Raw genomic sequence first — 24,829 nt, forward strand, 5'->3', positions numbered from 1 at the left:
GCTGTGGGTTAAAGCCTCAGCGCCTAGGACTTGCCGATAGGTCGGTGGTTCGAATCCCTGCGGCGCTCCCGCTGCTCGGTCCCAGCGCCTGCCAACCTAGCAGTTCGAAAGCACCCCGGGTGCAAGTAGATAAATAGGGACCGCTTACCAGCGGGAAGGTAAACGGCGTTTCCATGTGCGGCTCTGGCTCGCCAGAGCAGCGATGTCACGCTGGCCACGTGACCCGGAAGTGTCTCCGGACAGCGCTGGCCCCTGGCCTCTTAAGTGAGATGGGCGCACAACCCCAGAGTCTGTCAAGACTGGCCCGTACGGGCAGGGGTACCTTTACCTTTACCTTTATTTAGGGAGTGGTAGAAGAAGCAAGAGAAATCAGGACTTGCCTCCTCCTTGCAGCCTTGACTTGCCCTTACTCTGCCCATGTGGTCCAGTTGCCCCAAAATAATAATAATAATAATAATAATAATAATAATAATAATAATAATAATAATAATAATAATAATAATATAATATACCTCATCCACTCTGGGTGGCTTCCAACAAAATATTAAAGTGCAATAATTCATCAAATATTAAAAGCTTCCCTATAAATTTATAGCTGCCTCACACAGTATAGGGTAGAAGCAGGCAAATGCTGGAATATAAAATGTGTGCTTCTACAATAACATGCAAAAGCCATCTTTGATATGAGCTCATATCTGGTTTATGCTCAGTAGAAATAAAAAGGGAGCCAAGTGTCATTGGAGGGCCACCTCATTGCACAAAGCCAATCGTTTAGCCTTTGATAAGAAATGTTGCATAACCTTTCAGTCACAGCGGTTAATCACCTCATCATGATCAATCCCTAAGGTCAAGGTCAATTTCAATATCTCCAAGCTTGAGTTTCTGCTCTGGAAGTTAATCCTATAGGGAGACACGAATAATTCTCCTGAGGCCATTTTAAAAAGGTAAAGGTAAAGGTACCCCTGCCCGTACGGGCCAGTCTTGACAGACTCTGGGGTTGTGCGCCCATCTCACTCAAGAGGCCAGGGGCCAGCGCTGTCCGGAGACACTTCCGGGTCACGTGGCCAGCGTGACAAAGCTGCATCTGGCGAGCCAGAGCCGCACACGGAAACACCGTTTACCTTCCTGCTGGTAAGCGGTCCCTATTTATCTACTTGCACCCGGAGGTGCTTTCGAACTGCTAGGTTGGCAGGCTCTGGGCAAGGCCATTTTAGTCTTGCCCAAAAGCTGGCAGGGAGAGACTGCTTAAAACAGAGAAAGTCCCACGCTGCCCTGCATACCCAGGGAAGGGAACCTCCGGCGTGAGGGCCAAATGTGGCCCATCAGGTCTCTCTGTGTGGCCCTTGGACCTCTTCGCAGGCCACACCCCTGGAGTGTTTTGGGGGGTGGGGTAGAAGGGGTCCTGGTACCCTGACATGGCCTCTTGCTTCCTGCAGGGAGGAAAGAAAGAAATGTGTGTGGAGCAACTGGCCACCTGTATCAAAGGAAACCTTTCTAGTCCTTGCTGGAGCCACTTTTGTCTCTGTCCAGCCCTGCGCACCGTGGGAAGTTTGCCCAGATGGGAACAGAGCCCTTGGACTGAAACAGCCTCCCCATCCCCACCCCAAAAACGATTAAGGAAGGCAGTAATGAGCAATGGATTCCTGCTGTCCATCGCCCCTTTCTCACGTCTCATGGGTTGGCCCCAGACAAGCCTCCCAGGCTAGAGAGTCCTTGGTAGTCCGTGTTGCCTGTCCAGGAGCCCAGGTCCCTAAGGCAGAAGTGCCTGGGAAGAAACGGTTGGTGCTGAGCCTGAAAAGCTAGCTGCCCCCACGCCAAGTGGGTGAACTGGTGGACTTTAGTGGAGAAGGAAACTTACTGTTGTGGCTCCCACTTGATGGAGAACTCAAACTCAGGTCCGGGTTTCTACCCAAATCATTAATGTTCAGATGGCTGCAAGACATGCGCAAGACACAGCTCAAAGGCTGCACAAGGAAAAGCATTGCTGCTCATTTGACCAAAGCTGGTAGGTGTTGATAGTTAGCAGACCGGGCAATAGGCAGCCTTATCTTTCTAGTTTACAGGATGGCAGCTTATCTATTATAAGTAATACACAGGTATTTACTATAGGTTTTGAGAAAGCCATGTTGATTCATGCAGTCTTCTATAAAAGGAATTTTAGAAATCTTTTTGTACAATTGTGCAAGATCTATAATAAAACAAGTGGTGACTGTGTAATGCTTTGAGTCAAGCATATATGTTTGCCCAGCTTCCATCAAGAGAATTCATCTCTCCTTGTCTCTCCAGCTGATACTTCAGCTTCAGCATAAAGCGCCCAGGGGTCTCATCATGTTCCTGAGGGGCAGAGAAAGGGATTCAAATCAGTCCTGAGCCTCTTACTGTTTTTTCTTTTTCCAAGGCTCCAAGTCTGTGTACACATTGCTGACTTAAAACACAGCCAGCTCATTCTTTTTCTCAGTTCAGATTGAAGTTGGTTTGCAGGAAACACATCAAAATGCAGTATTTCATAAGAAATGACAGGATAGATGGGGATTTCAGCTCAAGAGTCTCCTGCAATATTGGAGAGGTTGGGGGGACAGCAAGAGTCAGTAAGTGGGGATTTCCTGCTGCAGGGAAGCTCTTGGCTTGTCTCTTCTTGCTGCTGTTTCACCAAAGCTCAATGCCGCAGGGCTTCCTCTTGATCTCAGACTTGGGCCCATTTATTCTTTCCCATAGAGACTCCTGTTCTATTTTCTGTGATAGATTTGCTGGCGGACGACAGCATGTGCCATGTTGGGAGCTGAACCGAAGAATGAAGTCCTGTGAAAGTGTCGCCTGCGTGGTTATGGGGGCACGTCAGTTGAATACAATAAGCTTAGGCACATCTAACTTGTGCACATTCAGTTTTACATGCCTGGCAAAAGAATTAAACAGAGGACAAGCATCCAGGGGCAAAAGACTTTGGCCTGCCTATGTGCCCTTGAGCCCAGTGTGTGTTTTGACTACTGTATATGCAGTTTTGACTTTAGGTGTGATCCCTAGAACGTGACCCCCCCCCATCAGTTGTGGGCTCATTGTGCTGCAGCTGCAGAGCCCGAGTTCTGCCAGATTCTCAGAGGAAGGGAGATGAAAGACGGGTACACTAAGACCCAGAGGTATTGAGAGCATTGCAGCAGATGCAAAGCATATAAACAAGGAACGACATTTTGCATGGGCAGGAGTAGCAGTGCTGCTCACTGAGTTTCAAAGCATTCAGCCTAAAGAGAAGTAACTGCCAGTGCAGGCCCTGGGAAAGTGAGTGCTTTCCGCCTTTTTAGAAATGCTGTGTAAGGGCAATCTGGCATGTTCTGTTCCTCGGGGGAAGGACCACTGCTGCTCTGCAAACATTGGCAGCTGCTCCAGATGAACGTGATGACGACAGAGTCAGGAGAAAGTCCAAGGTAACTGCAAACAGACAGTGGGACAAAGCTCAGCCTCAAACAAGCATGTTTTCATCTGGCTTCAGTTCTTCACACACACACACAGGCCAGGGGTCCAGTTTCCTGCCAATTTACCCAGTGGGTTATTCTGCCACAGGCAGGTTCCCATGCCGTCTCCCCAATGAAATCAATGGAGGCTGCAGTATAGGTGAGGGAGTACAGGGCTGTTGAAGAACATCTGTCACTCACTCTCTGTCATAGAGAAGCCATTAATGTTAACTAAGTAGGTTATGCAGTAGCTTGGCTGGTTTTCTCATAAAAGCGTTCTCTTCTGAACTCTAGCAGACTCCTCATGCAGCTGAGCCTCATGATCAGGCAGAACTTCGAGTAGCTTCTGAAATCTTTGAGCTTCTCACCACTTCTGAGGGCCATGGCACTCCTGAAAATATCCATGGTTTCCACCTCCCATTTGGGTTTTTTCAGTGCCCCAGTGCTGCACTAGCATGGGGGGGGGGGATGTTTTTCTGTACAACTGCAGGTTAAAGAAAATCTCAAACTATATTGATCCTTGTCTTAAAAATATATTTTAAAGGTTTCCAGGCCAAAAAGGATTGCTGGAGAAAGGGTCTAGGGGAGGTGTTTCAGATGCCCACCCCTGGAGCGCAGGCCCACCGTTACCCACAAAGGAGGAGAGCCGGGGGGGGGCTCTCTGCTGAAGGCTCCCTCCCAATCCAGAGCCTACCCTCTCACTCCTCAGTACTCACCCCCAGGATTTTTATCCCCCCTCCTGATTTCAATTGTTGGGAAAACTTTGCTAGCCTGTGTCATTCTGCACTAGCAGAAGACTCAAAGGCAGCCCCATAGAGTCCATCCATAATCATTCTTTCTGATTGTTTTTTAATGCATTACTGTGTTTGTATCTTATATGTTGTAAGCCTCATTGACTGTACTCTATACATAAAGTTGAGATATCAATTAATAAATTAAACCTTGACATGAAAGAGAATATTTGAAACAGGGTAGTAACTACTCAACCCAAAGGGACAGAGACAGACAGACAGAAGGAGAGAGAGTTGGAAAATGGTCTCCTTTGCCTCTAACATCTAATTGGGTTGTGCATGTCCTTCAGTAGATGTCGTGGTTTGCCAGGAATTTTCTATGTGACAAATATTGTTAGCCAGGGAACAAAAATATTATTATGTGTCTGAATCTAAAATGTTTATTAATCTTATTACAAAGTTTTTAATGATAAAATAATAGCCCAATTCTGAACATGTCTGCTTACATAACAGAATCAGCCGCTAGGTGGCAATAAAGGTTTAGTAGGAGAAGCAGTTCATCATCCGAGATGAAGAGGGATTTGCTGTCCTCCTTCGAGAGACAATGGGGACAATGGAGCCGTTCCGGGGTGTGGCTGCTGTGGCTGCAGACAGCTTCTAGGAGCTGCGTGCAGAATGGGGATCCAAGGTGGGCAAACTGTTGCAGAAGGAGCACAAGGAGTCCCCCACCAGAGGCCCTGGCCCTCCGCTAACTCCCCACATACACCCCAGATACGGCTTTCACATCTCCACCCGAACAGATCCATGGACGAAAGTAGGTTGCAGAATACCTAGTACAGGGCAGGCGACCTAAGGCCCGTGGCTGAATCGCCTTCTCAATCTGGCCCAGGGACGGTCCGGGAACCAGCGTGTTTTTACATGAGTAGAATGTGTCCTTTTATTTAAAATGCATCTCTGGGTTATTTGTGGGGCATAGGAATTCGTTCATCCCCCCCCCCCAAAAAAATATAGTCTGGCCCACCACATGGTCTGAGGGACAGTGGACCGGCCCACGGCTGAAAAATGTTGCTGACCCCTGACCTAGTGGTTGAGACTGAAGGCAACAAAGCTACCTCTTCACTGTCCATGCCTTCCAGGAGGATCTCCCCATTTTGTCTGCAGACGGTGGAATTCCCAGTTCCACTCCCCAGCATCGCCTACTAAATAATCCCAGGCTATACTGGGAAAGGTTTAGAATGCTCAGAAGAGTCACATGTAGGAACGCGGCGTGAGAATCCAAGACACTGTGATGCGAAGAAATGGACCACAATCTACTGCGCCACATCTCCCAGGCTCCTCTGTCTTCTCCCATGCCTCCAGGGCCTGCCCACTCCACTTTGCCACCTGAAGTGAAACAGGAATGTGCCCCCTGCCCCCCCCTTGCTGAAACTTGGCAAAAGGAGAGCAAGCCATTGTCACTTATCTTCTCACAACAATGCTGCATGGAGGGGGGGGGAGGTTCTAGTGGCAGCAGAAGCAGTGGGGCAGCCAGGGGACCACTGGCTGACTAGCAGTATATGTGAAAAGGACCTTGGGGTCTTGGTGGACTGCAAGCTGAACATGAGTCCATTGTGTGATGAAGCAGCAAAAAAAGCAAATGCTATTCTAGGCTGCATCAGCAGAAGTCTAGTGTCCAGATCAAGGGAAGTCATAGAACTGCTCGATTCTGCCTTGGTCAGACAAACATCTGGAATACTGTGTTCAGTTCTGGACACCACAATTTAAGAAGGCTGTTACATGGGTGTAGCCAGGATTTATGTTGGGAGGGGGCAGAACCGAGTTATCTGTGTCACAATTGTTCAGTTAATTCAGTATTTTTATTTATTTACTTCATGAGGGGCAGCTTCCCCCCCCCACTTACACCCATGGATGTTGACAAGCTGGAACGTATGTAGAGAAGGGCGACCGAGATGATGAAGCCTGATGAGGAACGGTTGAAGGAGCTGGCTATGCTCAGCCTGGAGGAGACTGAGAGGAGAGAGGAGAGCCACCTTCCAATATTGTATCTGAAGAGCTGTCACATGGAAGAGGGAACATGCTTGTTTTCTCCTTCTCTGGTGCGTAGGACTCGAACCCATGGCTTCAGGTTACAAGAAAGGAGATTCCAACTCAACATCAGGAAGAACTTTTTGTCTGTAAGGGTTGTTTAACAGTGGGATGGAAGGGGGTGGACTCCCCTTCCTCGAAGCAGAGGTTGGGTGGCCCTCCGTCAGGGTCGCTTTAGCTGAGATTCCGGCATCGCACGGGGTTGGACTAGATGACCCTTGGATCCCTTCCAATTCTACCATTCTCTGATGCCATGATTCTCCCACAGACAAATGTGCTGGCAAGCTTCTATACCAGCAGTGGCTGCAGATGTAAAATGGTTATTTTTTACTTCTCAAGTGGGAAATCGTATTAAAGGTACCAAAGACCAAAACCATAAATGTGTTTTGTTTGTTTGTTTGTTGTATTCTCATGTCCTCACGTGGCTGCTGCAAAACCTTCTGTGCCGGCACAGGAAACTCCTTTCTGGAGGCGCCCCGTGACGGATGCAGCGCCCGGCTCGTTTTCTGCGGCTGCTCCGAAGGTTTCCTCTGTCTCTCGGAAGAGATGCGCTCCTTTTCTCGGTCCTCCTTGCGGCAGCCCCTTCGTTCCGCCGAGACGGCGCCGCGGCTGCGCGCGGGTCAGCTGGAGGCGGCTCCGGGAGCGCGCGGCTCGGCGACGGCATCCCGGAGGGAGCAGGTACGCGCCGTCGCGGGGAGGCGGCTCGGGGTCGCGGCGCGCCGGAGGGTGGGAGGCCGCGGAGGGAAGGCGGCGGCGGCGGCCTGGGGGCGCCCCGGGCCTGGGGCGGCGCAGCTCCAGCGCGCAGCGGGCCAGACAGCGCAGCCCCGGGGGCCGGGGCCTTGCTCGAGGGCAGAGGGCGCCCCGGGGAGGAAGCGGGCGGCCTTGGGCAGCCTCGGCCTGGCGCCGCCCGGAGGGTCGTGTGGTACAATGGTCATTGCCAGCGCCTCTTCTTCTCGGGCTGCTGCGCGCTCCCTTTCCGCGGAGGCTCTTTGCTGCGCCCGCGCGCCAGGGGGATCCCGAGAGGGGCGCACGGGGATGGTGGCCTCTTACCCCGCTCCGCCTCTTCCCGGGGCTTCTGCTCCCGGGCGGCGGCGGCGGCGGCGGCGGCGGCGTGTGAACCTGAAAGAAAATCCCTGGAAGCGCCCAAGCTGGTACCCGGCTTCATGACCCCGTTTCACAGGCACAGCCAGATGGTTGCTGGTTTGGGGTGGGATTCACCCACATCCCGGCACAGTGGAAGTTGACTGCAGGCTCTTATACAACAAACCCCCTTCCCCTCATAATCAGACTTTTTTCAATAAGGAGATGGACGAGAAAATGCCCTGGAAAGTGCGGGGTAATAGTTGCTCAAGGCAGAATCTGACCTCCCTGCAAACAAATCAGAATGTTGTTGGCATCCATCTGTCTGGAGAGACAAGGGAGTGCAAGCCTGGGGACAGTGTCTGGAGGTCCTGGGCTGCCCGGATGGCAAACCCCCTCTCTCAGCCTCGCTGATGGGGCCCAAAGGAGAGCGGAGAAGGATGTTTGGCCCCAGGTGAACTGCAGGGGTTGCTGGAAGGAGGCCTACAGGGAGCCATCTAACCGTCTTAGGGCCTCCGCTCCAGTTTTGTGTAGGGTTGACCCCTGAGCGTTTCTTCTCCTGGAGATGTCCTGCAAGGCAGCAAAGGTTTAAGGTCAGAGGGTTCTTTCTCCTAGATCTGCTCCTCACTTCCCTCTACAGCATGTGCAGAAACCACCTTCTTGACTGTTGGGTCCTCTCTTGGCCGTCATGGAAACCCCTAACTCACCAAGGGTTTCAGACCCCTCAACTCCCCTCAACTGCTTCAGCAGGCCAGTCAATGCCATTTCCCGGGGTGTGTCCGCTGTCTTGTGCCGACAGCTTCTAGGAACCACAGGTGAGAGTTGAGTGCTGGGTGGGCACCAAAGGTGGACAAACTCTCTGCAGACTTTGTGGAAACAAATCAGACCAGTGCTTGGAGGCATTGATGTCCTGGATGTGGGCAATATGTTGAAGCTGAATCCTGAAAAGATGGAGGTCTTTAGTGTCCCAGGAAGTGGAGAGACATCCGGTCATGGACAGGGTTGCACTCCCTTGGATGGAATAGATTCACAGCTTGGGGGTGTTGCTGGATTCAGCTGGTGGCCTTGGTGACTAGGAGGGCCTTTTTCGAGCTCTGACTGCTTCACCATCTCTTGCCCCTTTTAGAAAGACGTGGCTGTGGTGACGCCATGCTCTGGTAACTTCCAGAATAGATTGTTGCAATGCTCTATACAAGAAAGGAGAGTCCAACTGAAGATCCGGAAGAGCTTTCTGGTGGTACTGTTTAGAGGTTGTGGGCTCTCCTGTAGTTGAGATGCCTGCATCACAGAGGGTTGGACCAGCTGAGCTGCTTGGATCCCCTCCCACCTTACAATTCTATGATTCTATGACTCCTTTCCCCTTATACCCCACCTTTCCTCCAAAGTGCTCAAGGCGGCCCTCCTGGTTTCCCATTTCCCATGTTATCCCCACAATGACCCTGTGAGGTAGGTGAGGCTGAGAGACAATGACTGGCCAAAGGCCTCACTTGAGGGCCAAGCCGTGGCTTTTACCCTGTTCTCCCAGATCCAATAAATGTCCCACAATGTTACTCCATATTCTGGAAAGTAGGTCTAGAAGTGAAGAAGCAGGGGGACCTTTTCTCATAGCTCTGGGCGTTTATGGCAACCCTTGTTAACAGTTCTGGGTGGCAACTTTCCCCTTTCCACCACCCCTGCCTATATGACCTCCTAGTTGCCCTACCAGGTCCAGCACCACCAGCTGCCGCTGTTATTTCCCCTTTTAAGCCAGAAGGGAGCCTGGAAGGAAAGGGTTAAGCAACCCCGCCCTCATGGTCCCTCCACCCCAAATTTCAGCCTGTGCTGCTAATTTTCAGGGAGACTGATTCACTTATCTTCTCCCATGGAGCAGCTATTTTGTGCCCCCCAGTCACTTTCTGAGGATGCAACTTCACTAATGGTCTTCTGCCCTTTGAAATCTCACTTAGCCTGTAATGCTTCTGAGGTTCAGGGCGGGACCACAGGAGCCATAAATGCAGCTGAGAGTGAGAAGACCCCTTCCCCAGAGCCCAGAGGAGCAGCTGTCTCTCTGCAGAGGACAAGAGGGCAGGGAAAGAGTAGTGGCAGGCTTCATCTGATATTTTCTAAAAGGATCCTCTCCACACTGGGGCTCTTGGCAGCAGTCTTTAAAGCTGAATCTACCAGGAGCTGAATAATTCAGCCTGCTCATCCAGGGCTTTCTGGGATGTTAAAGTGGTCAAAAGCCCCTTGGCCAGTCAGTGCCCAGCCGTTTGGCCTTAGATAAAGCAGGAAGAGCCTTTTCCCGCCTGACCCAAGGAGCTGCCTGCTGCTTTCTCCACCTCTGCCTGCCTGGGCTCCCCCTCCACGGGGCTGCTGACTCCACGGTGCCAGGCAGTCGCTGGGAAGGCTCAGCCTCTGGATTCTGCAGGCAGCACGTCCTTCCCTTCCAGGCTGCATGCCTGTGTGTGTTGCTGAAGGGGGCAGTTGTTGCTTCAGGCTTCCCTCCCCCTTAGTTTCTTGCAAGAAGAAAGTCCTGTGCAAAGGGAGGGCCTCACGGTGAGCCAGGCAGGTCTGGCGGGAAGCCCTTTCTCCATGTCTTCTTCCTGGCTCAACACCAGTCCATGACCTGAGCCAAAGGGGGCTGGCAGAAGGGGTAAGTAGGGCTTTCCCCATTTGTGATAATAGACATTGGTGTGCTTTGTGGGCTTCTTCCAGCTTGTGCCCTTTAGGGTTCCCTGCAGTGAGTGGGCATCTCTTACTGGGTTGCACAACTCTCTTCCCTTGTGGCCTGAGCTGCTGGCACTGTGACTCTTAATGCCCGACAGTCACAGAAGAGCATCTGCCTTGGGACAGCTGGCTTGTACTCTTCTTTGCCCTGGCGCAGCCCACCCCTGCATTTCAAGCCCCCTGGAACAGCGGCAGGGAGCATCCAGGGATTGCTTGCACCCCAGAGAGGAGGCTTTGGGCTGGGCTCTGCTGGAGAAGGGCCCCACTTGCTGGGGGATGAGGAGGCGTCAGAGGCGGCCTTTGAACCAAGTGAAGGAACACAGCTGGAGGCAAGGCTTTTCTTCCAGGGGTGCTTTGCCCATTTCTTCAGGGAGAAAGATTCACCAGCCCCACCCAGAGTGAAACTCCCTCCTCACAGTGAAGGCACAGAATGAAAAAGCTTATTTGTGACCCCCCAAAAAAACCTTCACCTGTGAAGCAGGGGCCCATTCAGTCACCCCCAAGGACAGGAAGGCGGCTTGGATGCTGCTTAGCACTCTCAGCTGCTCTAATTTTTTTTTTCTGTGCTTACCCTTTGTTTTTAGTGTATAGATTGTTGTGAGCTGTCTCGTAGACATTTAAGTGGAAAGTAGTTGGAAATGCTAAAATAATAATTAAATACTGTTCATATGGCAGGCAGCATTTTATCAAGTAAACTGTAAAGGATGTTCATTTTATTATGTGCCATAAGCTTTAAATCCTTATTGGCAACTTTTTTTGCTGAACTGTTGAGCCTCCATGCTATATTTATGTATTTGATTCTCATCTATAAGTAATAAATCAGTCCTGTTCTTTTTCAGTTTAATTTAATCTTATCTTATTGTCATTCCATTTCTTCATTCTATGATAAATATTTTTTTTTGCCTGTCAACTCCATCCCCATGCTTATTTTATATTTTATAATAACTTTGATATGTATTGGCTCCTCCTCCTTTATTAAAGTGATTCATTCATGAAAACATGGAATGGCATCAAAATTGGGACTGACCCAGTAAAGTCTGATGGGGTTATATTTGGGGCCGGGGGGAGGGCATTGGTTACAGTTCTCAGGTGCAAAGGAGAAGAAGATCTGGGCCTTGTGCTGAGAACAGTTCTATAAAAGAGGGGGTTGGGACAGGTGTATGACAAGGCACACCATCCCAAATTCCCTCTTCTACAACTGGTAAGAACCTCTTTATTGTTTATGTCTGGTTATCCTGTAGGTTATTTGTATTTCTTCTGTGTGGTTTTTCAAAAGTGTCACATTTTCTCCAGGATGCTTGCAGGTTTTTCAAAACAATGATAAAAGAAACTTAGCTGCAGTATATATCAAAGACTGCGGGGGGGGGGATGTCAGTGTAGTTAATAAGAAGAGTCAAGGAAGCTGTTTGCAGCACCTGTAAAAGGTCTTTCAGAAAATGGAAGTATTGTCCAAATAAAGAGAACAAAAAGGAGTACAAACTTTGCTCCCCCCAAAGTCGAAAATAAGGGGTGCATTTTAATATATATATATTAAGTATATAGAACAAACCTTTGCTGAAGAAGAATCAGCATGGCTTCTGCAAAAGTAGCTCCTGCCTCAGTACTCCGATTATATTAATAAGAGTTCTTTGATTATATAAACAAGCACATGATTAAGGATGGTCTGGTAGACATTACACACTTGAGATTCCAAAGAAGCTGTGAGCAAGATCCCTCACTGGTGGCTGCTGAGTCAACTTGGCAGTTGCAGGATAAGTGTTCAAGTCCTCCTGTGGTCCTAGAGCAGGTTAAATAGAGGAAGTAGAAGGTAGGAATAAACAGGCAATTTTCCCAAAGAAGGGAAGTGGCCAGAGGGTCATGGGAGGCCTCTGATGTGGGAGGTCCTGTTGCCCATTCCTGGGAATGTGCTTGCGCCTTATATGTAAGAAGGGAATACAGGATGTGAGCTGGGAAGGGTGATGTCATTCTGGCATTCTGTCATTGCCACATGTCCGTTGGTGTCTTCCATAGAAGGCTAATGGAGGCTTGGTTGGTATGCAGGGACCTCGTCGTCAGGAAGGGACTCTCTGTTGTCCTTGCTACACTTGCTTTGGTTTCTGCAGCGATTGAGGTGATGGCTCTGCCACTAGCTGGCCATAGGACGGCATCTGTGTGGTGCTGATGTTAGTCCTGACATAATGGCTTGTAGCAGAAGGATAGGCTTGGTCTTCCTGATATTTGGAAAAGAGGGCAGCTCTGCACAAGAATTTCAGAGGATGTGAGAAAGATAAAAAGGAAAGCCTCTTTGTACACAATAAAGCCCTCAATGATTCTTCATTTTCCTATTACCTCTGTGCTTTCCTGTAACATCTAATATTTTTAAAGTATTGAAATACAAAATACACATAATTCCAGATTCTGCAGCATAACAAAATAAAATTAGTTACAGGTAGGTAGCTGTGTTGGTTTGTCATAGTCAAAACAAAGTAAAAAAAAATCCTTCCAGTAGCACCTTAAAGGTAAAGGGACCCCTGACCATTAGGTCCAGTCGTGACCGACTCTGGGGTTGTGGTGCTCATCTTGCTTTACTGGCCGAGGGAGCCGGCGTACAGCTTCCGGGTCATATGGCCAGCATGACTAAGCCGCTTCTGGCGAACCAGAGCAGCACACGGAAATGCCATTTACCTTCCCGTCGGAGTGGTACCTATTTATCTACTTGCACTTTGACGTGCTTTCGAATTGCTAGGTTGGCAGGTATCTGAAGAAGTGTGCATGCACACGAAAGCTCATACCAATAACAAACTTAGTTGGTCTCGAAGGAAGGAATTTTTAAATTTTGTTTCAAAATAAAATTGTGAAACTGCATAAGTCCACATTTTCCTATTTGTGTAATGTATCACAGTTGCAGTGGGTGTGCTTTATGGAGCTATCCCATAACAGTCAGCCTTCCTGACTTCTTTGCTCATGCCAACTCCGTAGTTTAATTTCCTCTGCAAGAAGGAGTCCTTCTGCCCTCCGTCACCTTACGATAAGGGAAGCCTGGCCATTGGGTTGCACAGAGTCATCTAGAAAAGGGTGAAGTATTCAGATCATGATCTAAGGGCTTCTCCCTGCCCTGCTTCACAAAATATGTCCCTATTGATTGCAACCCGACCTCATTGGAGCATCTCTCCCCAGGGATGACTGCATTTCTCCTGCTTCCTTGGCAGCTAACTGCTCTTCTGTGAAAAACAGGGAATTTGAGCGTCTAATGGAGCTAAATTGATTCTGCAGAAGGTGCCATCCTGACTTTCTCATCTGGCTGCTGACCTTTTGGCAGCTGAAATATACACGGAGTCAAGAGTGGATTTCATGCTCAGCTCGTAGTGGTGAGGAGGAATGGCGTTTCCCCCAGAATGTCTGCTTTATATACATTATTTACACAATGGGCCCCACGTGATTGGCTAATTCCGGGATTCTCCTGTAGGCCAATCAGGTTGCAGATTAACTTCCACCTGGAGCTGGATTGGGTGGCTCCTGTGGACCAATCAGACTGCTGCATTCTGGATCCTATTGTTCAGACTGCTGCATTTTGGATCCTATTGAACTCCTCCCCTCTAAGTTCCAGTCCTGCCCAGGAGGTTGCATTCATAGTCCTCAAGGTACGCCGGCTGCCTACGTGTGTGTTGCGGCCTGGGGTGTTCCCTGGTCAGGGGTTTGGGTTCTGGCTCGTTTTCTGAGGATGCTGGCTGCAGTGGGGCTGTTTGGTCTGGCGCAACCGGCTCGCTCAGTCTTGGCTCTGGTTCCGGTGTCCATTTCTGGAAGTCCCAGAGGGTGAATGGGGCCGGCCTGAGTTTGGGACCCCAAGTAGGGCACAGTTTTCTTAAGGTCCTTGCCAAGATTATGGATAGAGTTGAACCTGTGTCAAGCTCCATGCGGCATGGGCCCCCCTCTATCTGTACCTCTACATGAATTTTCTCTATGTTGGGGTGGGGCAACTGGTATACCTGGCAGTCCGTGATCTCTGTGAGTTGCCTTGGTGCGTTGGGCCCTGGGACCTGGGCTCTTGGATCGGTCATCCGATGCCTGGCGACACACCTGAGCAATGTGTCCCAGTTTTCTGCACTGCCTGCACTCTGAGTTGCGGAAACAGCAGGTCCTCCTCTCGTGACTCTCCCTGCAGCTTGTGCAGTTCCCTCCTTCTTGATGAGGCAGCTGTGGTCTGTGCGCTGCTTGAGTGCGCCGCAGAACTCGGTGCACCTCCTCCCTGTTGGATCCTGAGTCGTCGGCGAAGTTTTTGTGGTGGACCCTCGATTGGGGTTCAGGCTCGGCTGTGCCTCTTGCATCGTCCTCTTGGCAGCTTCAGTTGCCAGGGCCTCCTCTAGAGCAACCTGGAACGTTAGGTCCTTCTTAGCGTAGAGGCTCGTTGCAGCTTCTCATCCTTCAGGCCACCGACGAGGCGGTGACGAAGCATGTTCTCCAACTCTGTGAAGTTGCAGAACCGGGCAGCTTGGTGGAGAGAGGTCACAAACCCAGTTATGGTTTCCCAGGGGCTTGCCGCTTTGCGTAGAAGGCATTTCAACAAGCCACCACTGAGGGCTGTGGCGAGAAGTGCCCCTTCAGCCATTCCATTATTGTTTTGTAAGGAACAGTAGCGACATCTTCAGGCACAAGGAGAGCCCAGGCGATTTTGAATGTCTCCTCTCCTCAGACGCTTAAGAATATCGCCCTCTTTTTGGCGTCTTCTTCGGTGGTGACCCCTTTGGCTTCTAGGAGGAAGGTGAAATGGGAGGTGTACGCTTCCCAGTCTCCGGATGCTGGGTTGAACAGCGAGAAGCTGCTGTCGGTTGCCATGCTGAATTCCTTGGGGCCCAGAGCTGAAGCCTGGATACACGGTGCGAGGCAGCGATGCGGCAGGTGGCGGTGCTGCAGTGCTGTGTGTGGCGGTCAGCTCAGCGGGATCCCACTTTCATCGCCAGTGAAATATATTCAGAGTCGCAAAGTGATTTCATGCTCTTTATTCAGCTCATAGTGGTGAGGAGGGAATGGAGTTTCCCCCAGAATGTCTGCTTTATATACATTATTTACATAATGGGCCCCACGTGATTGGCTGATTCTGGGATTCTCCTGGCGTCATGCTGTGGCGGCCCGGCCCACGGAGGATCTCCGCAGGAGTGATCCAAACCATGCCCAGTAAGCCTTGCCAACCCCTGGTCTATGGTAATCACTAACGAACTTAATTTGAAACTGAGAAGTTATGCTTGTCCAAGGTAGCACTATTTAGGCTGCAATCGGATACCCACTTACTTGTGAGTAAGTCCCACTGAGCTTGATGGGGCTTACTTCTAGGCAGACATGTAAAGTTTGGCAGTAGTAGAAATTGCATTAGCAAAATTTAGATAAAGATGAATTTCCAAAGATGCCTCTGTTCCAGTTCTCAAATAGTTCCAGAAAGTGATAATTGGATAGTTTTGCCCTGAAACATGAATTCTCAACAGTAAGTCCTGTTTCTGGTGAGATTCCAGCGGCAGAGGGTTCTGGACACATTTTCCTTGACATGAGGGCGTTTGTGGGTCAGCCCTGAATGCAGGTGAGAAGCAGACAACACCCACTCCATGAACGTTTCTGGCAATCCGAATGCTTTCTGTCTCTCTTAGCTGCTGGTTTGGAATCTCTGGCGCAAGAGGCTGTTCCTCTTCATGTGCCATTTTCCAGAAGTTTCCCCCAAGCAGGACTGCTCCCCATCACCATCCCAGGGGCAAAATTAGTCTTCAAAAGCAGCCTATTATCTCGAAGGGAAGGAACTGGAGCAACAAAATAGCCAATGAACTATAACGGCCGTAATGTTTGAACACTTAGGATAAAATGTGAGGGGATTTCTTGAATTAATGTGATTTGTGAGCAAACTTTGCAAGAAGGGAAATTTTGCTGTGTTGGTGCTTCCATGAGCTTGAACACTGTTCATTTACATTTGCCAATGTGTTTTCTGTGCAGGAAGGAGTCTGAGGGCAAGATGGTTCCTAGAACTGGACACGTGATGATGGGTAAGGTCTGCCCCACTTGGGCTATGCTTTGATCTGCTGGTTCTAGCTCTGTGGGGTTAAGCCAGACTTGCCAGTGCCGTTTGTTGGTACTCACACCCTTTCTGGCCTGGTGAGACCTGTGGAAGCCTGCCATCTATGGCTTCCTATAAGACAGCACACCCCAGCCGACGAGGAGAATAAACTGCTCCTCAAAGGGAGCTTCATTATAGGAATGAGGGTTTTGAAGAACATGCAACATATTGTAGGAAAAGCATTCCAGGCCAGTGGACCACTCTGTGGAACAGGCCATCCCTAAAAAGGCCCTGTAGCTCCTTTCCTGCCTCCCTGTCTCTACAGGAGTATAAGGAGAACATGCTTGCAGGATGAATCAAGTGATCTAAGATCCTTTTCCAGCAGTGGCCAACCAAATGATTTTGGGAATTGGATCAGGATGGCATGATGACAGCAGTCCTGCCCCCCCCCCAGCTGGAATTCCCTGATACATGGACACCAAACTTGGTGGCTTTAGCCAGGATCACAATTGACCTCTGTGCATTTGTCAGCCTCAGTGTCTAGTAAATTTTAAAGCCATTTTGTGGCATCAGATTCCATAAATTACTAATGCATTATGTAAAAAAGAAACAAATGACTTTGTTTTGTCAGCCCTTAATCTGATTCTATTTCTTTGGGAAACTCAAGAGTTCTACAGATACTTTTTTCACCTTATCAACAGACATACTTTTCATGAATCTCTATCATGTTCCCCATTAGTTATATTTCTCCCCTGATGACCCTCCCCACCCTCACTTAATGGGAAGGTGCTGTGTGGCTTGGATCATATCTACTGCCATTTTTCATACCTTGTTCAGTGCTGTGCTATCTCCATCCTCCATTCCTTTGAGTTCTTTCTTTGTTTTCCTGTCTTTGTAATGCAAGTGTGAAACAAATGTTGGCTCTTTTTCAAGGCAGCAGGTTCAGGGGACTCTTCGTTGACAGATGCCCAGCCATGCCAACCCTTGACCCTACTCCCGTGTAACCCCTGCCTTGGCCAGAAAGTACCTTCCATTTTAAGTAGACTGCATGAGAGAGGAACTTGCAAGAGAATGCGCTTCTGATCTCCTGGCTTTCTAGTGCCAGTGCTCTAGGGTTTTGTCTGGTGTTGTGATGAAGTTTTGCTGTGACGCAGAGATCCCCATGGTCTGAATGCACCTCTCTCCTTGCTGCTCCCCAGCCTTTGTTGATACCACGCAGCAGAGATGCCAGATCCAGCCACAGATCTTGAGCTTCTTCAACACGGGTCCTTTGCTGCAGACACCCAGCACCGAGGACTTGGATGTGGCTTGCTCCATGGTGCAGGTGCAGCCCAAAGTTCTGAGCGGCTTGGAGACAGCCCTTGTTGACAGCCGCCTCCCAGGAGCCTTTGACGAGAGCACCACAGCACAGACCCAAACGCTGCGGGATTTTGAAAAGGTAAGCAGTCTGGAAGCATGGCCCCCAAACAGTCAAACCACATATTGTCCCTGAGTCCATTGGAAATTCCCTTTACTGGGACTGAAACAGCAAGACTAAAAATCCCTCTCCCCTCCAGGTAGAAGTGCTTTTGTTTTGAAGATATTGCATTTTTCCAGCACTGATTAATGGGACGATGGGATTCTTATGCAACAAGCAGAATCTATTGTGATTTGAGCTATCCTGCGAAATACATCACAGTCCTTTCCCAAATGTACAATCCTCCTGCAAATATCTAATAGAATGTCTGCCAAGTTTGCAGAGAGGTCAGCATGGTTTGACTGCCAGGTGGGGAGAAGTATAGCAGCAGCCTAGAGGAAGCTTTAATAATTTCTGCCCCCCACCCCATACCTTGTGGAATGAATCTTAACCTGGAAGGGTGGAACAATATTGGTGTATTTGAGTGGGAACCAAGGAAACTGCAGATTTTCTGGCTCTTCAGGCCTCACTACTGCTCACCTGACAGTTTATATTAGTTGCTGGGCCACTGAAATACTGGCAAGGTTTGCAACCCTGGTCACAGGCCTTGTTTGGAGGTCCACCTGAGCCTTGGAAATTTTAGGGCTCACTAGGCCCATGAAGGGAAGGGAGAGGAGAGTTCTTTCCTTTCCTCAGATGTAGGATTATGTGATGGAACCAGATCTCCAGTGGCATTTGAGGGGGTTCTCCTCTCCTTCCCCGTCGTGCTGTGCCTTGATCATGTTACTCATCCCACACCTGGCCCAGGCGCAATCTCTCTGTCTCCCTCTGCAGCGAGTGGGGCTGCCGTAGTCGCCCTGTTTCCCTCGGAGCTGCTAATCTCCTGCAGTTGGTGAGGGAAGGCTGCAGATCCCTCCACAGCCTGTCTCAGATTACACCACTTGCGAAGGGGTTCATGCAGGATGAGCGCCTGCCAAGGATTCCTCAAATACCTCCTGGAGGTAAAAAAAGAAATGGAACTGCACTCTGCCCCAGAGTTGAGCAGCAGCCCCAGAGCTGAAGGGCAGCTGACGCCCAGAGCTTTGAGCTCATCCCAATGTCTCCATAGGCATCCCAGGCCTTGTGGCTGTAGCCCATTTCTCTGGGCTTCCCCTCTTTTCTCGGCTTCACAATGTTACTGCAGTAAAAGGGGTGAGAGGAGATTTCCACCCCATGGATCGCCCACCATGTCTAATGGCTACCGTACTCTGTCTCAGCACCTCAATGACTTGAAGAAGGAGAACTTCAGCCTCAAGCTGCGCATCTACTTCTTGGAGGAGCGCATGCAGCAAAAGTATGAGGCCAGTGGGGAGGACGTCCACAGACGGGTGAGCAAACAGCCCTGCGGGGCCTGGGGACTGCAGAGTCTGAGCTCGTTTGGCCCTGGAGGCAGAGCTGGGCAAGAGTTTTCTATACTACTTAACTGAAGAAAAGTCACTTCATGGAGCTAACAATGCTTCAGTGCATTGGGCTGCTGCCTAGGCTGGCAGTTCTGCCATGGTGTCACTTAGAAGTTGGGCTCTGGCTGGAGTCTGTCCTTCTGACAGGAGTCATCTGGGGTTCACTGCTAGTTATCACTGCCTGGAGGAGGGTTTTGAAATATGGGGGGTGTGGGGAGCCTCGTGGAAAACACAAGAAGAGGTGAGAAATTTGCACGTACCCTCCAGAGATAGCTGGTGAACCTGCAGAGTTTGTGTTTTTTCACTTTGTGAACAAACTGCAGCACTAAGTATAACAGTCTTTTATGTTCTTCTTGGTAATTCAATCAGACAACTTTGTTAATGTGCACCAAACTTAGAATTCTGAAAACATGAGCATTGGAGAATAAAATTCTGTGTGACAACCGAACAGAATGTATAGCATCAAAATATAAAAATGCAGTATCTGGGCAATAGAAACTCATCTTGTGAGGATAATAGTTGCAAGCAGATGGGTTTCTCTAAAAGATTTGTTTGCAGAAGGTGCTTGATTTATGGATTTGATTTTTGGGGGTTCTTGGCTAATGGGTCAATTCCGTCTGCATGAGTGGATGCTGAAAGAAAGTTTGGACATTGGAATGTATCCAAAGGAGAGGAGAGTGTGACTTTTGGTTGTTGGTCAGAAATATCAGAGGAGGAAGGATTTGAAGGGTCTGCGGCTGCTGCTTTGGGGAATGGGATACTGCCGTACAGAGAAGTACCGCTACTTGTCACCCATATATTTGTGAAACAGCAAGTGTTTCAAAAATTATATCTGTTTCCTTTTTTCAAAAAAATTATTATTACATTTTCAATTTTTGTAATCACAATATCCATACATACATCAATAAACTCAAACCTCGCTCTTACCAGAGCATCGACCTCCTCCCACCCCTCTTCCGGACTTCCATATATATTTACTTTAATCTTAGCATTTCTATAACCACTTTTTTATCTTCTCTAATTTTTATATTTCCCCTTGTTAAATGTAAATCAGTTCCTTATATTGTCATTACAAAACATTTCAACTCAAAGCTACAAACGTTTTCAGATGTTTACAATATTCTTTCATATATAATATAATATAAATTTGCTCCAATCCTTTTGAAACAGTTCGTCGTTCTGATTCCGGATCTTCCCTGTCAGCTTTGCTAACTCAACGTATTCCACCATCTTACTCCGCCATTCTTCCAATGTTGGAATCTCCTGTGATTTCCATTTCTGAGCCAAAAGTATCCTTGCGGCCGTTGTGGCATACATAAAAGTATTCACATCTTTTTTTAAAAAAATCATCTCCAATTAGACCTAGCAAAAATAACTCTGGTTTTTTACTGAAATTATATTTAAAGATCTTTTTTAATTCATTGTAAATTATGTCCCAATAAGTTTTCACCTCAGTACACGTCCACCACATATGGAGGAAATTCCTCTCCTTCTCCTTACATTTCCAACAATTTTTATTTTGATTTCTATACATTTTTGCAAGTTTGGCTGGTGTCATGTACCATCGATACATCATCTTCAATAAGTTTTTTTTGAGTGACATACACGCTGTAAATTTAATTGTTTTGGTCCATAATTTTTCCCATTTTTCAAAATCAATATTATGTCCCAGATCCTGGGCCCATTTAATCACAACACTTTTTACCTCCTCATCCTTTGTGTGCCACTCCAGTAACAGCTTATACATTTTTGACAGTATTTTCTTTTTACTACTCAGCATTTCAGTCTCTATTTTTGATTTTGTGCTACCAAACCCAGTTCTTTTGCTATCTTCTCTGAATACATCCTGCAATTGGTGATACTGCAACCAATCAGTCAGTTTTTCTCTCAGTTCTTCAAATGGCTTTACCTTTAGTTTATTATCCACTTCGATTAACAGGTCTTTGTATGTTGCCCATTCACTTCCCGTGTTTTCCTTTTTTACTGCAAAGGCTTCCAATGGAGAAAGCCACCACGGCGTTCTGCATTCTAACAATGTTTTGTATCTACTCCAAACCTCGTATAATGATTTCCTAATAGGTAAAGGTAAAGGGATCTCTGACCATTAGGTCCAGTCATGACAGACTCTGGGGCTGCGGCACACATCTCGCTTTATTGGCCGAGGGAGCCGGTGTACAGCTTCCAGGTCATGTGGCCAGCATGACTAAGCCACTTCTGGCAAACCAGAGCAGCGCACGGAAACGCCGTTTACCTTCCTGCCAGAGCGGTACCTATTTATCTACTTGCACTTTGACGTCCTTTCGTACTGCTAGGTTGGCAGGAGCAGGGACCGAGCAACGGGAGCTCACCCCAGCGCGGGGATTCGAACCGCCGACCTTCTGATTGGCAAGTCCTAGGCTCTGTGGTTTAACCCACAGCGGCAATAGTGTGATTTAAAAAACCTCTATGTATTTTAACCTTATCGTACCACAAATACGCGTCAAATCCCTCTAAATCCAATATATCTGTATTATCCAATGTTATCCAATCTCTCAACCAGCAAAAACAAGATGCCTCATAATAAACTTTTAGGTCCATTTCCAGTACTTTTTCCCAACCCTGTAAACTTCTCTACTGCTCAGAGAAGAGGGGAATATGCAACAATATTTTTAAACGGTGGTTTTCAAACTGTGTTTCAAACTGTGGTTCTCTGAAGTTTTCCAGGGTTTTCCAGGGTGAGTGTCAGAAATGGTGGGAAGCGTATCTGAAAAGCAGCTTGCTGACCACTATCAACCTTCTTTTGCAATGTGCAGCTGCAGGAGAATGTGATGACTTTCTGGTGCACACACTCCATTTGTTTGGTGTGGCGGCAAGGGCCAGGGAGCCTTGCCAGTGCTCTGGGTTAATCAAGGGTGTACCCTAGCCTACAACATACCCCATGTGCTGTGATTCCTCAGCAGAAGAGTCAACAGGAAAAAATTCCTTGGAGGTGGAAAACTTTAAAAACCAGCATTTAGAGCAACTTAGTTAGGCATATCACCAGACTCTAAGGGAGTGGTGTTTGACTTAATCACAACCCACAAAAGGGTGTTCACTCAAAGCAAGTGTACATATCTGTTTAGTTTGCCAGAGAACTTGATAGAAATGGATGTGGAAGGTTGTAATGGAATGAAGGGGGTGCATGAGAGAAGCCTGTGTGGACGTGTCAGAGGTTGTGGGGGATTCGCACTCTTCAGATGGAGATGGAGGCTGGTTGGAGGCAGCTTGAAAGTGCCATATATTATTCCATCTAAGAAACTTTGCAGGCAGTAAATTGCAGAATAGGTTGGGACCCTCTGCCCTCTGAATCAAACCAAACGACACTTAAACCTAAGATTGCATTCACGGTGCTCTACTAGTTCTAGTCCCAACAGGGGTGCAATGAGGACCAGAGCTTGGGGCCAAAATCTGCCTGGCATCTGGCCTCTGGACCACCACAAGGAGGACAAGTCTCACCAGGGCAGAGGAGGCTGGTTTTCACAGCATCCTTTCTTTCATTTCAGTTTTTTAAGTATCTTACAGCAAGGAGGCAGTTAGCTAGGCACATACATCTGGTGACAGATACGCAGGGACTTTGGAAAACAAAGCCAGCTATGGAGGTCAAATTCCAATGTCAAAATGGAGCTAACATTTTGAAAATATGCTTAATGGCACTCTTTAAGAGGCCCAGGTAGCACCTGTTGTGATTCAAGAAGCAGTAAATAGAAATACAAGTAGAATGTTTTATTAAGAGCAGGGCTGTAGCTAGGGGGTGGTAAGGTGGGCCCCTGCCAGGGGTGCAGGTGAGGCCCCCCCCAAAAAAGACTTAAAAATATGTCCATACCTAAAAATAAAAATATCAATTATTGCCTCATAAGAAAAGGTTTTAAATAAAGGGTGAATTGAATGGGTGGGGTGGGGGTGGGGGTTAGAGGAGAGGTGGAAAGAAGAGTTAATTTGTCAGTGACTGGGGAGGGGCGCAATCTGTGCGGTTCTGCCAGGGGCGCAAGATCACCCAGCTACGACTCTGACTAAGAGACTTACCAAGGCAAAGTGGAAGGGGAGACAGGATATTGCCTGGTTTTTTCCTATATTGACGCAGTTTGATAGGTGCCAGTTATGGTCCCTTCGTGTATGACAATTAATTAAAGTGAAATGTTGACAGCTGACTGCTGGACTTATAGTATAATTCCCCATCTTTAAGAAAAGTGGCTGGGATAGCTGCCCACATGCTGACCCAGTAAGTCTTCTTGATGTCCCCTCTACACAATGTTGTTCAGCATGGATTGAAGAGAAGCAGGTTCTATCCCCATGAAAGCTGACTTTCACAAGGGACATAGCACAATTGACCCCTCTTTTGTTTTTTAATTATCTTATTTATAAAAACCTGCATGTCACATGTGTTGGTGTTTCATCTGCCTTTGACTCCATTGACTGATAGCATCTCTTGGGGGGAAAACTATCAGTTACTTCATTTGACTGCTGCTTCTTATATAACAACTGTACTTTAAAGTGGATATTAAAATTGGAAGTGGCCTTGTCTTTCAGACTCAGTATTTATATCGAGAGATGCAAAAAAAGGTTGGACCCACTGATTATGATGATCCACTTATTTCTCCAGTAATATGCCAGGATATTTCTGCTGAATATGAAAATGAACTTAGGATTCCTCATATTTTCAAGTACTCAGATATTTGGACTTCATATATTAAAATTGGGACGCGGGTGGCACTGTGGGTAAAACCTCAGCGCCTAGGACTTGCTGATCGCATGGTCGGCAGTTCGAATCCCGGCGGCGGGGTGCGCTCCCGTCGTTCGGTCCCAGTGCCTGCCAACCTAGCAGTTCAAAAGCACCCCTAAGTGCAAGTAGATAAATAGGGACCGCTTACCAGCGGGAAGGTAAACGGCGTTCCGTGTGCTGCGCTGGCTCACCAGATGCAGCTTTGTCACGCTGGCCACGTGACCCGGAAGTGTCTGAGGACAGTGCTGGCTCCCAGCCTCTAGAGTGAGATGGGCGCACAACCCTAGAGTCTGTCAAGACTGGCCTGTACGGGTGTTGGAATTCTGCCTGGGTCAGAGGAATGTGCCACAACGTAGGCACCCGCAGATATTCCTTGTCGACCTCCCCGCTGCTACTCCCGGCAGATAAGCAGGCGAGGTCTCGGCGATTCTTCCCAGAAGTGTGAGAAGAACACACTGTTCCTTCTCTCTCCCCTTTGGTATCCCCAGGGAGGGGAAAGAAGCAGACAGAAAACTATTTACATTCTTTACTTCTGTCTCTTACATCAGTACAGAGAAACATGTCTGCACCCCACAGCAGTAAGAATAAACTCCCCCCATGTACTTCCAGTACGGGTCATATGACACACACACACTGAGCTAACATCCGGTGCTCAGTACAGAATGGACTGCTCCTTTGTTCCCATGGCAACAGTCACAAACATCCTGTTTGGCTTTGCAGCCACCTGCAGCTGACTGAGCTGCTAGAGCCTTTGCTTGCTGCTGCATTGCTGCTTTATGGTAAAGTATCAATGCGTGCAGCGAGCAATGCGTCATCCAGAGAAGAAAACAAACAGTTGTTATACTTATAACATTCCCCTGTTGTTTCAGTTCCACCCTTGGAACTACCCGCCACTGGTTTAACCAATGTACCTCTCTGGTTGTGTGACTTCCAAGGAATGAGTGCTTCTGCATTACCTTGGTTAGCAACTCTCTGTTGTGCCTTTGTCTCTGACTCAGACACAGCTTCAATCTCTCCTCGGTCGTTTACAACAGCAACACATGCAATAGCTAGGTTAGCAAACTCTTGTGAATACCTCTTTGGTGGTACTCCCTTCGTTGCTCTCTCAGACCTACGTAAGAGGTGCTGCTCTTCTTTGCTTTCTGGTTCAGCCTCTGAACTCTCTGGAGAACCAGTACTAAGCTTAATCAGTGGT

The 24,829-nt window shown here is 48.3% G+C and overlaps 1 protein-coding gene across 11 annotated transcripts in view; it reads left to right on the forward strand.

Annotated features, from left to right (window-relative positions):
* Positions 1-4,690: 4,690 nt before the first annotated feature.
* PDE4DIP (phosphodiesterase 4D interacting protein) overlaps positions 4,691-24,829 on the forward strand; it is a 105,473-nt gene continuing 85,334 nt past the window's right edge. For 3 of the 11 annotated variants that reach the window (XM_083743717.1, XM_083743726.1, XM_083743719.1), the window contains exons 1-4: positions 4,691-4,865; positions 16,001-16,050; positions 17,261-17,499; positions 18,714-18,824. In XM_083743717.1, the coding sequence (XP_083599843.1) occupies positions 4,747-4,865; positions 16,001-16,050; positions 17,261-17,499; positions 18,714-18,824 (519 nt within the window). In that variant the 5' untranslated portion in view covers positions 4,691-4,746. Of the gene's footprint in view, positions 4,866-6,729; positions 6,941-9,376; positions 9,975-13,493; positions 13,669-16,000; positions 16,051-17,260; positions 17,500-18,396; positions 18,825-24,829 lie in introns of those variants that run through there. The other 8 variants (XM_083743723.1, XM_083743718.1, XM_083743720.1 and 5 more) reach the window with 5 other exon arrangements.

The sequence above is a fragment of the Podarcis gaigeae genome (genome assembly GCF_964106915.1).
Source record: "Podarcis gaigeae genome assembly, chromosome: 6".
NCBI classification, from domain to species: Eukaryota; Metazoa; Chordata; class Lepidosauria; order Squamata; family Lacertidae; genus Podarcis; species Podarcis gaigeae.